We start from the raw sequence: 13187 nt of genomic DNA, 5'->3' as shown, positions 1-13187 counted from the left end.
CTCATTTTCTAGACCTTGATGCTCCCCTACTTCTGTTAAGGGTTTTTCATTGGTTGGTTTGTTTCTGCAAGGCCCTGGGTTCAGAAAGAATCTATAGGCCCATTTTCTGTCTGTCTGTCTATCTCATCTATGTATTCATCCATCTCTTATCTATTTATATCTATCTGTCTATCTACATACCTGCCTACCTACTACCTACCTATCCATCTATTCATCTATTCATCTATCCATCCATCCATCCATCCATCCATCCATCCATTCTTATCCCTAAACATCACTACTTTCATCCTCCTATGTCACTCTTCAGCTTATACTCCACCATACCTTGTCTCCCTTTTAGCACTTAGAGCTGCTTCTGCAACAACTCCAGGAGGTGGTGGTGAAGCATGTTGAACCTGAGGTGCTTGAGGCTGCAGCACGCGGCCTCTATCTGCTCTGTAAGCCGGAGTTCACCTTCTTCAGCAGAGTGGACTTTGCCCGAAGCCAACTAGTGGATCTTCTGACTGATAGATTCCAGCAGGAGCTTGATGACCTAATGCAGGTGGTGCTAAACAGCAGGGCACCCCAAGGAGGGTAAGAGAGGGCCAGGATTAATGATGAGTTCTTGAGAAACTCTTGCTGTGAGCTTCTTTGTTCCTCAGTCGTCCTTCCCGGATGAGGATGAGGTATACAGTCTGACAGCCACTCTGAAACGTCTCTCTGCGTTTTACAAGTGAGCAGCTCTCCTGCCCCTTCCCTTTCTTCTAGTATTGATGGAGTTGATTGCCTTGGATGTGTCCCGGCATAACATTCACTTCTGTCTCCTTACAGTGCTCATGATCTGACTCGCTGGGAGATCTCTGAACCATGTTCTCGACTCATCCAGAAGGCTGTGGACACGGGAGACGTTCCTCACCAGGCAGGTGATGGGCTGGACACACAGAGGCAGGGCAGAAGACTCTCAGAACCTGTGTCTTGAAGGCCACCTTGCCTGGGCAGCCCCAGTCCTGGGGTGTGCAGTGGACTAGGGAGGAAGGTTGGGTGGGTTATCATTCTGTTCTTCTCTGAACAGTGCCTGGAAAGAGCAATCCTCTTGGTATTCCTAGGAGCCAAGGAGAATGTTGAGGAATTCTAGGAGACTGAATAAACCAAAAAGATGTGACATTTTTGTCTAGGCTAGAAGCCTCTGGACATTGTCCAAAATAATCCCTTCTTTTCCATCAGAAAGGAATTCTGTTTCCCTGGTCTATCTTCTCTTTTCTTTATTGGCATGAGGTTTGTTATTGTTTGTTTGTTTGTTTGTTTGTTTGTTTGAGACAGGGTATCTCTATGTATCCCTGTCTGTCTTAGAATTTGCTTTGTTGACCAGGCTGGCCTCAGACTAACAGAGATACTCCTGTCTCTGCCTCCTGAGTGCTGGGATTAAAGGCATGTGCTACCACACTCTGGCTTCTCTCTTCTTACTGATTGTGTGTGTGACAGTGCTGACACTTCCTCACTCTTGCTCTCTAGCCCCCTGATTTGACTCAAACCCCATTTTTCTGACATTTGTGGTTACAGGTGATTTTGCCGGCCTTGAGTCTTGTATATTTTTCCATTCTCTGGACAGTAACGCACATTTCAGAGTCTACTTCCCATGTGAGTGTGGGTTTGAGGAGAGTGGGAATGGAGGAGCCTAAGTCTTCATTCCTCTTTGAAGCAAGCTGCTCTCTTTACAGAGGCAGCTGATGAGTCTGAAGAAAAGAATGGTAGCCTTCTGTGAACTTTGCCAGAGCTGCCTCTCAGATGTAGACCCAGAGATCCAGGAGCAGGTGAGCTTGTGTGTCCTGCAGTTTGAGGAGACTGTTCTCCAGAGAAATGAGCTATGGAATTATAGTCTTTGTAAGTATTCTGATTTTTGCAATCATCCTTTTTTTTCTCCCCAACAGGCTTTTGTCTTATTGAGTGACTTGCTTCTCATCTTCAGTCCTCAGATGATTGTAGGGGGACGGGATTTCCTTAGGCCCCTTGTCTTTTTTCCGGAAGCTACTCTCCAGTCAGAACTAGCCAGTTTCCTCATGGATCACGTCTTTCTCCAGCCTGGAGAACTGGGCAATGGTACAAGAACTCTGGGCCCAGAGCTTAGGAAGGGTTTGGGCTGAGCCTGGCTACAGTATCTTGGGCAGGAGGCCTAAGCCTGTGACTGGTTCTGTTTTTGCTGGGCAGGTCAGTCTCAGGAGGATCATGTCCAGATAGAGCTTCTGCACCAGCGGCGCCGCCTGCTTGCTGGGTTTTGCAAGCTGCTGCTCTATGGGGTACTGGAGCTAGATGCAGCCTCAGACGTTTTCAAACACTATAACAAGGTAATCAGATCCCCCGACATGAAAGACAAGTTGAACATAGCCCTGGCTTCAGACACTGCAGCATCTAAGAAAGGAAGTCAGTCAAGGATTGAGGACAGTCTGAGGGTATCGGGCTTAAAGGAGAAGTAGGAGAGAACAGCAGTAGGCGTTTAGAAAAAAGGACAAAGAAAAGAGTATGGGGGTGAATACTTACACAGAAAAGGCTATTGGCTGGGAAATACTTATTTTTCCAGTTAAGAAATCTGTTTTCCCTGCTTTAAACCTAATCTACAGGATGGGATATTCGAGAAAGAAAACAGTGGGGAGAGTCAGGCCTCACAGGATAACCTATGGGATAGCTAGCTCCATTTCCTCAGCCTGCCATTGTATCCCTCTCTTTTTACTGAGCACCTGCTGTACACCAGACATGCCAGGTCCTAGAGGAAAGCAATGAGCAGCACAGGAGCTCTTGTACAGAACTCTAGACTGAGGGGAGGGATGTGCAGGCTCCATTGGTGTCTGAGGGTGGTACTGGTGCACCACCCCTTTTCTCCAACAGTTGGGTTCAACCAATTCCTGCCCTGAGTTTTTTTCAGTAAGTGGTTTCTTTTGGACACTGTACTATTAGAGATGAGGTTTAGTCTGAGTTATTTGTGCTCACATTACTGTTTTCCTAACTTAGGCTCTTTGGGAAGGAGTTATAATTAAGGATGTGAAGGAAGAAACCAAAGAGTTTTTTTCCCAGTGGTTAGTGTTCCTTCTTCACTTCCTCTCCCTCAGTTCTATGAAGACTATGGTGACATTATCAAGGAAACATTAACTCGAGCAAGACAAATTGACCGGTGTCAGTGCTCTCGGATCCTGCTCCTGAGCCTAAAACAGGTGATCTTGTCTAGATACCTTACAACTGTAGCATACTTTTCCTAGATTCCCACCTCATTGTCCAGTCCCAGCATCTCAGAGATGATGCTGCAAGATCTTTAAGGAGAGAAACTTTCTTGACTCATTTCTTGTAACAGGTTTCTTCACACCTCATAGACCCTGTCTTAGTCATTGTTTTATTGCTGTGAAGAGAAACCATGACCAAGGCAACTCTTATAAAGTACTTTTAATTGGGGCCTTGCTTCTAGTTTCAGAGGTTTTAGTCCTTTATCATCACGGCAGAGAGCATGATGGCATGTAGGCAGTCACTGGAGCAGTAGCTAAGAGCTACCTTCTGATTCTTAGGGCAGAAAGAGGGAGAGTGACACTGGGCTTGGCTTGGCCTTTGAAACCTCAGAGCCCACTCCAGTGACACACTTTCTCCAGCAAGGCCACACCTACAAATCCTTTTAATCTGTCTATTCCTCTAGCAAGGCCACACCTCCTAATTTTTCTAATCCCTGGTGACTTAAGCATTCAGAGCCTATGGGGACCATTCTTATTTAAATCACCACAGACCCTAATCTAACTGACCAGGCAGTTTCCCCTTCCCCAGACCCCATAGAAATCAGTTATTAACACCAATACTAAAGTGATAGGGAATTTTAAAATTTTTTATTGTTTATTTTTATTTAAGTAGGTGTTCTACCTGCATGCATGTCTGTGCATCATGTGCCTATGGAGCCAGAAGAGGGAGTCAGATCCAATCCCTGGGACTGGAATTATAGATGGTTGCCAGCCACCATGTGGGTGCTGAGGATTGAATCCAGGTGCTCTGGAAGAGCAGCAAATGCTCTTAGCCACTGAGCCAGCTCTCCAGCCTCTAGGGAATTCTTGATTACTTTTTAGACGGTTTTTTTTTACAACCTCTTTCATTTATGACAGACATTTAATTTTTTAAAAATTATTTATTTTGTATGTGTTGCTGGAGTGGGAAAGAAGCATTACTATTGTGTAAGTGTGGAAATCAGAGGAAAGTGTGGAAATTGGTTTTCTCCTTCTACTATGTGGGTTCTAGGGATTGAATTCATGTTGTCAGCCTTGGTAGCAAGCACCTTTACTTGCTTTACATTTCACCAGCCTGATCAGTGACATTTTTATTCATCACTGTAGAGCTAAAATGCTGAGGATGGTGCTCAATGGTATGGTGAGACTGTGTGTGATTCCCCAAGAACACATTTTTAAAAACTCTCAGCAGGGTGGAGGTGCTCTGCTGTAGGGGGTCAGGATGTGGATGTATCTAGGGAGGGAAGATAGAAGATGGCACTCCACACCCCAAGCCTTGTGGAGTCTTGAGTAGAGAAGAGAGTTATGCTTTTCTAAAACTCCCTTGTCTCCTTTTCCAAATGTGCCTTGTCTCCCGGACACAGTTGTACACAGAACTGATGCAGGAGCAGGGCCCTCAGGGCCTGACAGAACTGCCAGCCTTCATCGAGATGAGGGACCTGGCCCGGAGATTTGCCTTGAGTTTTGGACCCCAGCAGCTTCACAACCGAGACCTTGTGGTCATGCTGCACAAGTGAGGAAGGAAGTTCTGGTTGGAGGTCGGGCACAGGGAAGGCAGGGAATCAGGTCTTGGTGGGAAGGGTAACCATGTGCAGAAGCAGCAGGCAGGCTGGTGGTAAGTGTGGCTTGGGCAGCAAGGATGTGGGGATGATACACTTGACTAGGATAGTTCAGACTCTAACTGAAATAATTCTACCCAATCAAGGGAAGGCATCAAGTTCTCATTGTCAGAGCTTCCTCCTGCTGGCTCTTCTAGTGAGCCACCAAATCTTGCATTCCTGGAGCTCCTTTCAGAGTTCTCCCCCCGCCTCTTCCATCAGGACAAGCAGCTACTGTAAGTTAGTGGTTGAGTAGAGATGTGGATTTACAGAAGAGTCTGGGGAGGTCTTGGTTCATTTATTCTCTGTCCCATCCCTTCTTAGACTATCCTATCTGGAAAAATGTCTGCAGCGTGTCTCCAAGGCACCTAGCCATCCCTGGCGTCCAGTTACCACCTACTACCACTCCCTCAACCCTGTAGAGAACACAGCAGAGGCCAGTCCTCAGGGACCCCCCTACTCCAAGAAGAGGCGTGTTGAAGGTAAGGGGTCAGGGTTGGGGTAGGTAGGCATCAGTGTGTTCAGCACCACATCCTAGTTGCCTTTGCCTGATAATAGGAGATAGGTTTTAGTCTCCTTCAAACTTACACTTTGTGGAATATTTCATCAGGCACCAGCTGTCATTCATTTTCTTCATCATTTGGCTAGCCAGTTTAAAATACCAAACTTGAGAAAATGACATAGAAACTAATGATAAGCCAAAGATTGAACCAAGCAGTCTTTTCATCCTTGACAGCAAACAATGCACTGATTTCTCAAGTAACTTTCAGATCACCACTTGTCTTAAAATTTACCTAATGTCTTTAATTTGCTTATTTTTTTTACATTGTCTCAAGTCTAATCAATTTGATATGCTAATGTGCATTTGCTAACATGCACATTAAAATGTAATTTTAAAACCATTAACAGTTTTAATGAGATGTAATTTACATACCATAAAAGTCAAAGTCATCTTTTTAATGTGTGTGTTTCAATGGCTTGTCCTCAACAAGTTTTAATTGTGTATGTGTTTGTGTGTATGTGTGAGGGGTGGGGAGGGAGAGAGAGAGAATATGCATGTGAGCACAGGTACCTGTGAACTGAACTTGGATCTTTTGAAAGAGCAGTACATGCTCTTAACTGCTGGCCATCTCTTCACTACTTTTTTTTTTTTAATTTTAGTTCTTAATAGTTCTTAATCTTTTTTGTTTGTTTACATTTTTTGTTTTGTTTTTTTTTTTGTTTTTGTTTTTAGAGACAGCGTTTCTCTTTGTAGTCCTAGCTGTCCTGGAACTCACTCTGTAGACCAGGCTGGCCTCAAACACACATCAATCTGCCTGCCTCTGCCTCCCTAGTGCTAGAATTAAAGGCATGCACCACCACTGCCCAGCAGGTTTTTAATCTTTAAGTGAGACTCTAACATTTTAATTTTGTTTATTAGTCTTAAAATTATTTTAAGTGTATGATGCATATTGCATGCACTTGCCATGTTGTTCATGAGGAGCTTAGAGGACAGCGCTGTAGAGTTGATTCTCTCCTTTACATGGATTCTGAGTATTAAACTCAGATTCGGAGCTTTTCCAGCTAGCAGTTTTATGTGCTGAGCCATCTCACCATCCCACCAGTCTTTAATGTTCAGACAGTCTGATTGCTTCAAAAGAAACTATATCCCTGTTACATCAGGGTTCTCCCTGTCCTCCCAACCCTGGGCACTGTCACTGATCTTCTTCTCTCTGAATTTGCCTCTGGCAGACACTTTGTCTAAACAGTACCAATACATTATGTGGCTTTGTGTGTCTCTATTCTTTTGCTTAGTCTGTTTTGGGGGTTCTTTCTATAGCAGAATAGTAGTCCATTGTATGGCCATTACCTATTTTACTCACTGATGAGTTGATGAACATTTGAGTTGCCGTTGTTTGGTGTGCATGGTGCTGCTAAAATTCTTATGCAAGGTTTTGAGTGGATATATCTTGAGATATACTTAGGAATGGAATTTCTGGCTTGGTCATATTGAAGCTCTACATTTAATTTTATAACGAGATACCAAACTATTCTCCAAAGTGCCTGCATCATTTTACATTCCTACCAGCAATGATTAAGTGCTTCCTCTCTCAATATTTGTGACTGTCTGGGTTTCTTCTTTTTATTTTCTCTCTCTCCCATTGACTGAATTGGTATCTCATTCTCTTCAGTTTGTATTTCTCTACTGACTAACAAAATTGAGTTTTCTACTTCATGTTCTTATGGACAGTTGATATTTGGTGGATTGCTTATTAAAACTTTTGTCCATTTTTTTTTTTTTTGGTTTTTTGAGACAGGGTTTCTCTGTGTAGTTTTGATTCCTGTCCTGGATCTCACTCTGAAGACCAGGCTGGCCTTGAATTCACAGAGATCTGCTTGGCTCTGCCTCCCCCCAGTACTGAGATTAAAGGCGTGCGCCACCAGTGCCCAGTTGTTCATTTCTTTTTGAGACAAAGTCTTGTGTAGCCTAGGCAGGACTTGAACTCTGTATAGTGGAAGATGACCTTGAACTTCGGATTTTTCTGCCTCCACTTCCCAAGTATTGGGGTGACTGACAAACTTTGGCCACCATGCCCACCTTCTTTTTTTCATTTAAAATTGTGTTGTCTTTTTATTGATAAGTTGTTGAGGGTTCTTTACACATTCTAGATAGATCTTTATTAGGTAAAGAGATACAAATATGTTCTCAAATTCTTTGAGTTACCTTTTTATGCTATTGGTATTCTTCTGTTATTTTTATTTTTGTTGATATCCCTAATTAGGGTGAATTCTGCCTTACCTATTTTTTAAACTTGAATATGTAATGTCTAATTGGCTAATTAACCATTGACTAATCCAAGTTCATAAAGATTTACGTATGGCTACAGCCCCTGCTGTCTATAATCCTTCATATAGGTTAACGGCAGCAACTTTTGGGTTGTTGGTTTCTGTGTATATACATGGTTACAGAGGAGGAAGAGAGTTAATAGAGGAATGCTCACCCCTGGCAAATGGTGACATTTGACTGATGTTTTAAAATCACCACCTGGATTTTCTCGGGGAAAGAGGGCCTCCGGTGTGGACACCTCAGTTGGTGGCATCTTCCTTCTTTGCCCTCTGTAGTTGGCAGAGAAAGTACTCAGCCTTCTTGGTAAGATGACATTAGTGTTGCCATCCTTCCATCTTCTGACTTCAGAAAACCCTGTCTCCATAGCCCTTATGCATCCACTCCAGCCTCTGGTCCCCAAATGGTTATCAATCTAGAATGGATAGGATTTCAGAATTCTAACAGACAACTTAATTTTGGGGAATCAGTCATCTCCCACATTTGTCATCAAATGTTTATGCCCTCTGTGAAGTGGATATTTTTCTCTATCTGCCTTATTTCCTAGATAGGTTGTATTTGCTAGGACAGGAGCTATACATAATGACACAGCATCATACTGTACACACAGGTACATTGTTACGTAGGGCTCTGCTCCTTGAGGTGGAATAAAATAAGGCCACATAGATTTTCCATTCTTTTGTGCTTAACTTTCCCTAAAGAAACTCTGGAGAGGTTTTGTAAAAGTAACCCATGTCAGGTTCCTGATCTATTTAATATGTGTATCTGCTTCTTTGTAGGTCCCTGTAGGCCTCAACGAAAAGAGCCTTCATCCCAGGAAGAAAGCCTTCAACTGAACAGTAGCCCCCCAACACCTGCCCTCACCTCCACAGCATTGAAGAGGAGGCAGTCCCTGAGGCCAGTGGGCAAGAGGCAAAAAGGTAGACCAGGACCAGGACCAGAGATGATCAGCAGGTGAAGCTGGAGGATGGTGTTTCTGTTCTTCCTCCCACAGCACACTCTGATGTTGGTGTGCTTTTCTGTTGCTTTTATGGCTGCAAAATGTCTCCCTCATACTCCATGCTGTTCTCTAATCTTTTTACCCTTTGCTTTTTCTCAACAGTCAGCAACTCTCAGGCACCCAGAGGTTGAAGATGTCAAGTGCACAGTCTCTCCAGATTCATTGTGATCCTTCAGGCTCTGGTTTGGGCAAGCAACTAACCCGGTGAGGTTCAACTTTCCCATGCTGCTGTCACCCACTCTGACTCCTTACCTGAGCCAGTGCTCCTTGAATTGTCTTGGTCCCAGAACACTCCTTCTAGCATACATAGCATGCTTCTCCAGTGTGTAAAGGGCTACTCCACCTGCTGCTGGAAGTCCCGTCTTTCCCTGTGCCTATGAGAAACTCAGGGTCTGGAAGGACCATCTGAAAACCTGTACTCTTTGCCACTACCACAGACTCAGCCTTATGGAAGAGGATGAGGAAGAAGAGCTAGGACTTCTGGATGGATCATGTGAAGAATGGCAAGGTGGAGACAAGGTATGGACCCAGCAATACCTTTCCCCAGAACTAGAGTCTGAGATGCCTGTTACCAGTTCATGATGCCCTTGTTTCTGAAAGCTGCTAAAGGTTGTTGGAAAGAATCATAGACTGAAGGAGGAAAAGTTGCAGACTTTGTTTAGACTTTACTTTTATTAAATAAGGAGCCCAGGAATGATCAGAGGTCATTCACACGTACAATCTCAGTACTTGGGAGACTGAGACAAGAGGGTTACTATGAGTTTAAGGCTACCCTGGCCTACAAAGTGGCTTCCAGGTCAGCCTGGGCTATCTAGTGAGACCCTGCTTTGAAAACTGAAAGGAAAAGAAGTTAGAAATTTAAAGGCCAGCAAGATCATTTAGCACATAAAGGTCCCTCTTTCTAAGCCTGAAGGCTTGAGTTCAGTTCCCAGAACCCATGTGGTAGAAGGAGAGAAATTACGAAGTAATTTCTACACACCCAGTGCACACAGTGCACACACTCATTCTTTCTCTTTTCCTCTAACACACACACACACACACACACACACACACACACACATACACACACGTACACACACATAAATAAATCTTTAAAAAAGGAAAAAGGATTGGAGCAGCATGTTCCTTCACAGTTCCAAGATCAATATTGTTGCCACTGAATTTCCCAACAATTGAAAGAGTTCTTAGAGCCAGAGACAGAAGTCCCTCAGCCCATTCCAGCCACACCATTCCTTTCCTCCTCTTTCCTAACAAGGCTGCCTATCCTTGTCCCCCACTCACCCTTTTTCTTCCCTGCTACCTGGTTTCTTAGATGGTTGATCTGATCTAGTAAGCAAAACAGAGAGCTTGAAGTGAGGTCAACTGAATGTGAGTCTTTAGTTTCATACCAGGCTAGCTGTTGCTTGTCTCAGTCTCATTTCTCCATCCTTACAATGGAGCGTTTATACATAGTGTAGAGTACAAAGCATTAGTACAGAGAAGCATGGACTATAGGCTTATACATGGCAGACATTTATTCCTTCAGCTCTGAAAGCTAGAAGTCTTGAGTTCTGGTAAGCACAGATGGTTTCTGGTAAGGGCCCAGTGCTAGTTGCAGGCTGTCTCACACGCAGGCAAGAGCAAGCTAACACTGGCCTCTTGTAAAGGCACTAACATAGTTGTAAGGGCTACACCCTCTCACCTAAACACATTCTGAAGGTCACCTCTTACTTCTAAGGGCCCCAAGGGTTAGGATCTCAACATACATATCAGGTAGGTCTTGCAGGAGGTAGAGGGGAGGACAGCCTGCAGACAGTCAGTCAGCACTGAGCTAATACTGTGTGCTGTTACTTTAGTGTCTTCTCTGGGGAGGGGGGAGAATGGATAGAATAGGAGAGTGGAGGCTTTGTGCTCAGAGGAAAATCCAAATAGCACCTTGAACTTCTGTTCAAATAACCTGTGTAGAGTTGAATTCTAGGACAATCCCACTCTCTAGCTCCAGAGCTGAATGCATGCAAAGGGTTCAGCCAGCAGGCCAAGGGAGGAGTCAGTTCTGTGATTTATCCCTTGAGACGTCAGAAGGAACCATGTTTCTGTTGGTGGGTATAATTTAGAACAGCCTTTCTAATTTTTTACTCCGTTTGCTTCAGCTGCTTCATAGCCCTTCTTCTTCCAGTGAGCGTGGGCTGGACCTATTAGATACTACAGAGCTGAACATGGAGGTGAGCATTCCAGAGCTAGTGTGTGTGTCCTTGGAAGTGATGGTGGCCAGATGTCTATCCATCCAATAGATGGAAGACCAGAACCTGTGGGCAGCTCTATGTGGTCTTCAAGAGCCCTTGTGGGGAACTAGAATGGCTACCCTAGAACACACAGCCTTCAGTTTACTGTTTGGTCTTTTCTCACCATGACTCCATGTCTTATATTCTCTTTCTCGTTGCAGGATTTCTGATGGAACTTTGGGCCCCTCCTCTTCTCTACTTCCCACTTAAAGGCCATGAGTGAGCAGAAGGAAGGAGTAAAATGAAGTATTCCTTTGGGCCCCAGCCAAGTACTTTAAAGGAAAGAGAAATGGCCTTGTTTTTCAAACCTCCATTTCTTTCTGAAGTGGGGGTTATATAGAGAAGCCATGAGCCCTGTCATCCTTAATGCACCAGAGCTCTATGCTTCTGCCTGTTTGCAGGGTTGGAGTTGGGCAGGGGGCTTCACCTCAGCACTGGAGTTTAGTAAACCTTTGGTTTTCTATTTGGTACTTCTTCCTAGAAACACTGCCAAGCTCTAAATACAATCTCTCAATAAACATGTTCAAAGCTGTTTCCAGGTATGGCTTGAGATTGTAATGCTGATGAAGATTGGGTTCTTTGGCTTCCTGACACCGTGGCGCCCTATTTAAGTGCCTCCATACCCTCAGATATTTTGTGTATAGGTTCTCAAGGATGGATGGATCAATCAGTAAGATGAGTGGGACAGATGGCTGCGGAGAGTTTAGCTATCTCTGAGCAGTTACACTAATGATGACAGTATAGGCCAAAGTGAGAGAAGATGGCACTGATAGGCAGGTGAGGTAGAGACTTCTTGAAACGTGTTGTTTCACCCACCTAGCCCAGGGTGCACGGGATGGTGGATATCACCCATTAGTTCTTTTCAGGTAGTTTCATACCCTTATCCCAAAGATGTGGATGTTTTCGTACAATAGCTGAGAGTACAAAGATACAGACTTTAATGTACATACCCAAACCCAAATCTAAGAATTGGAGGAAAGCAACCCTGTCCATCCTTCCCTAGCCAGTTCCTCACAAGTCCTGTTGCAGTGTTCTCTAACACATATCTCTGATATCTCTGGTCTGTTCTCTACTGTATCTCTCACCTGATTGTCACAAAATTGCCTCAGGAGACTTGCCTTCTGGAAGCTGGACTTGTTAGTCTTGCTCAGCCTCTTGCAGCAGCATAGGACCTCTGTCGCAACACATGAAGACAACTGGGTGGCTTTTTGATGTCACTGCTTTCTTCCATGGCTTAAGGAGCTCTTTACCCTTTCTGGGGAGATATGTATGATTCAAGGTCTTTTCCTGCCCTTTATTATGGGTCCTTTCTGAGCACCACCATCCAGCCAATGGTTGTGTGGAAAGAACAGTCTTCCAGTGATCAGGCCACCCAGCCCAAACCATTTCTACCGTCCCCACCTTGCTGGTCTTGCCCCACTTCCTCTCTCCTTCCAGGTAAAAGAGGAGGTTAGAGTATGAGTCTCTTTGGAAGGCAGCCTAGTGCAGCAGATTCAGGGATCCATGGAATCTGGAAACAGTTGGAACACTGAGGTGTAAATATACAAGAAATAAGAGGTAGAGGAATCCAGGAGGGGAAAGATTCCTGAAGGTATTTAAATACCAGCCAAGTTAAGGAAATTTCAGAAGTGAAAAGGGGAACCTAGAGATTCTGTAAATTTGGACAGCCAGATAACAATGTGGTAGGTTAATCCCTGGCCTCAGAATCTGCAGATGTATTAGACCTCCTACCCCTCAGATCCCAATTTTTTGACACTGTGTCGGGAGATTGGGTCATCTTCCCTTTAAATATGGGCTCTCTCTCAGGGTTTCTATGGCTGTGAAGCCATAGGGGCGAAGAAAGGGTTTGTTTGGCTTACACTTACATTACTACTAATTGTAGTCTATTGAATGAAGTCAGAAAAGGAACTCAAATAGAGCCAGAACCCAGATGCAGGAGCTGATGCAGAGGCCACAGAATGGTGCTGCTTACTGGCTCACTCATCATGGCTTGCTCAGTTTGTTTTCTTAGAGAACCCAGGACCAACAGCTCAGGCAGGTACCACCCACAGGGCCCTTCCCCTCACCAATCACTAAGAAAATGCCCTCCAGCTGGATCTCATGGAGGCATTTTCTCTCAACTGAGGTTCCCTCCCTTCAGATGACTAGCTTGTGTCAAGTTGACATAAAACTAGGCAGGATGGTCTCTTGAGTGCTCAGCTAATAGAGTATGGTAGAAATGATGCTAGACCAGTTTATGAGCTTAGACTTTAAGGAAACTGCCTGATTCTGCTTCCG

The 13187-nt window shown here is 44.4% G+C and overlaps 1 protein-coding gene across 1 annotated transcript in view; it reads left to right on the top strand.

Moving 5' to 3' along the window:
• Stag3 (STAG3 cohesin complex component) overlaps window positions 1-11444 on the top strand; it is a 29827-nt gene extending 18383 nt beyond the window's left edge. The window contains exons 19-34 of the mRNA XM_059249827.1: window positions 341-541; window positions 642-712; window positions 811-898; window positions 1540-1617; window positions 1698-1790; window positions 1908-2076; window positions 2185-2321; window positions 3081-3182; window positions 4592-4740; window positions 4933-5061; window positions 5150-5307; window positions 8429-8603; window positions 8752-8853; window positions 9087-9168; window positions 10779-10850; window positions 11072-11444. Of these exons, the coding sequence (XP_059105810.1) occupies window positions 341-541; window positions 642-712; window positions 811-898; window positions 1540-1617; window positions 1698-1790; window positions 1908-2076; window positions 2185-2321; window positions 3081-3182; window positions 4592-4740; window positions 4933-5061; window positions 5150-5307; window positions 8429-8603; window positions 8752-8853; window positions 9087-9168; window positions 10779-10850; window positions 11072-11080 (1815 nt within the window). The 3' untranslated portion in view covers window positions 11081-11444. The remainder of the gene's footprint in view (window positions 1-340; window positions 542-641; window positions 713-810; window positions 899-1539; window positions 1618-1697; window positions 1791-1907; window positions 2077-2184; window positions 2322-3080; window positions 3183-4591; window positions 4741-4932; window positions 5062-5149; window positions 5308-8428; window positions 8604-8751; window positions 8854-9086; window positions 9169-10778; window positions 10851-11071) is intronic.
• Window positions 11445-13187: the final 1743 nt, after the last annotated feature.

This window comes from Peromyscus eremicus, chromosome 23 (genome assembly GCF_949786415.1).
Source record: "Peromyscus eremicus chromosome 23, PerEre_H2_v1, whole genome shotgun sequence".
Lineage (NCBI taxonomy): Eukaryota > Metazoa > Chordata > Mammalia > Rodentia > Cricetidae > Peromyscus > Peromyscus eremicus.
The sequence above is the reverse complement of the archived record's forward strand: the minus strand, read 5'-3'. Positions and strand labels throughout refer to the sequence as shown.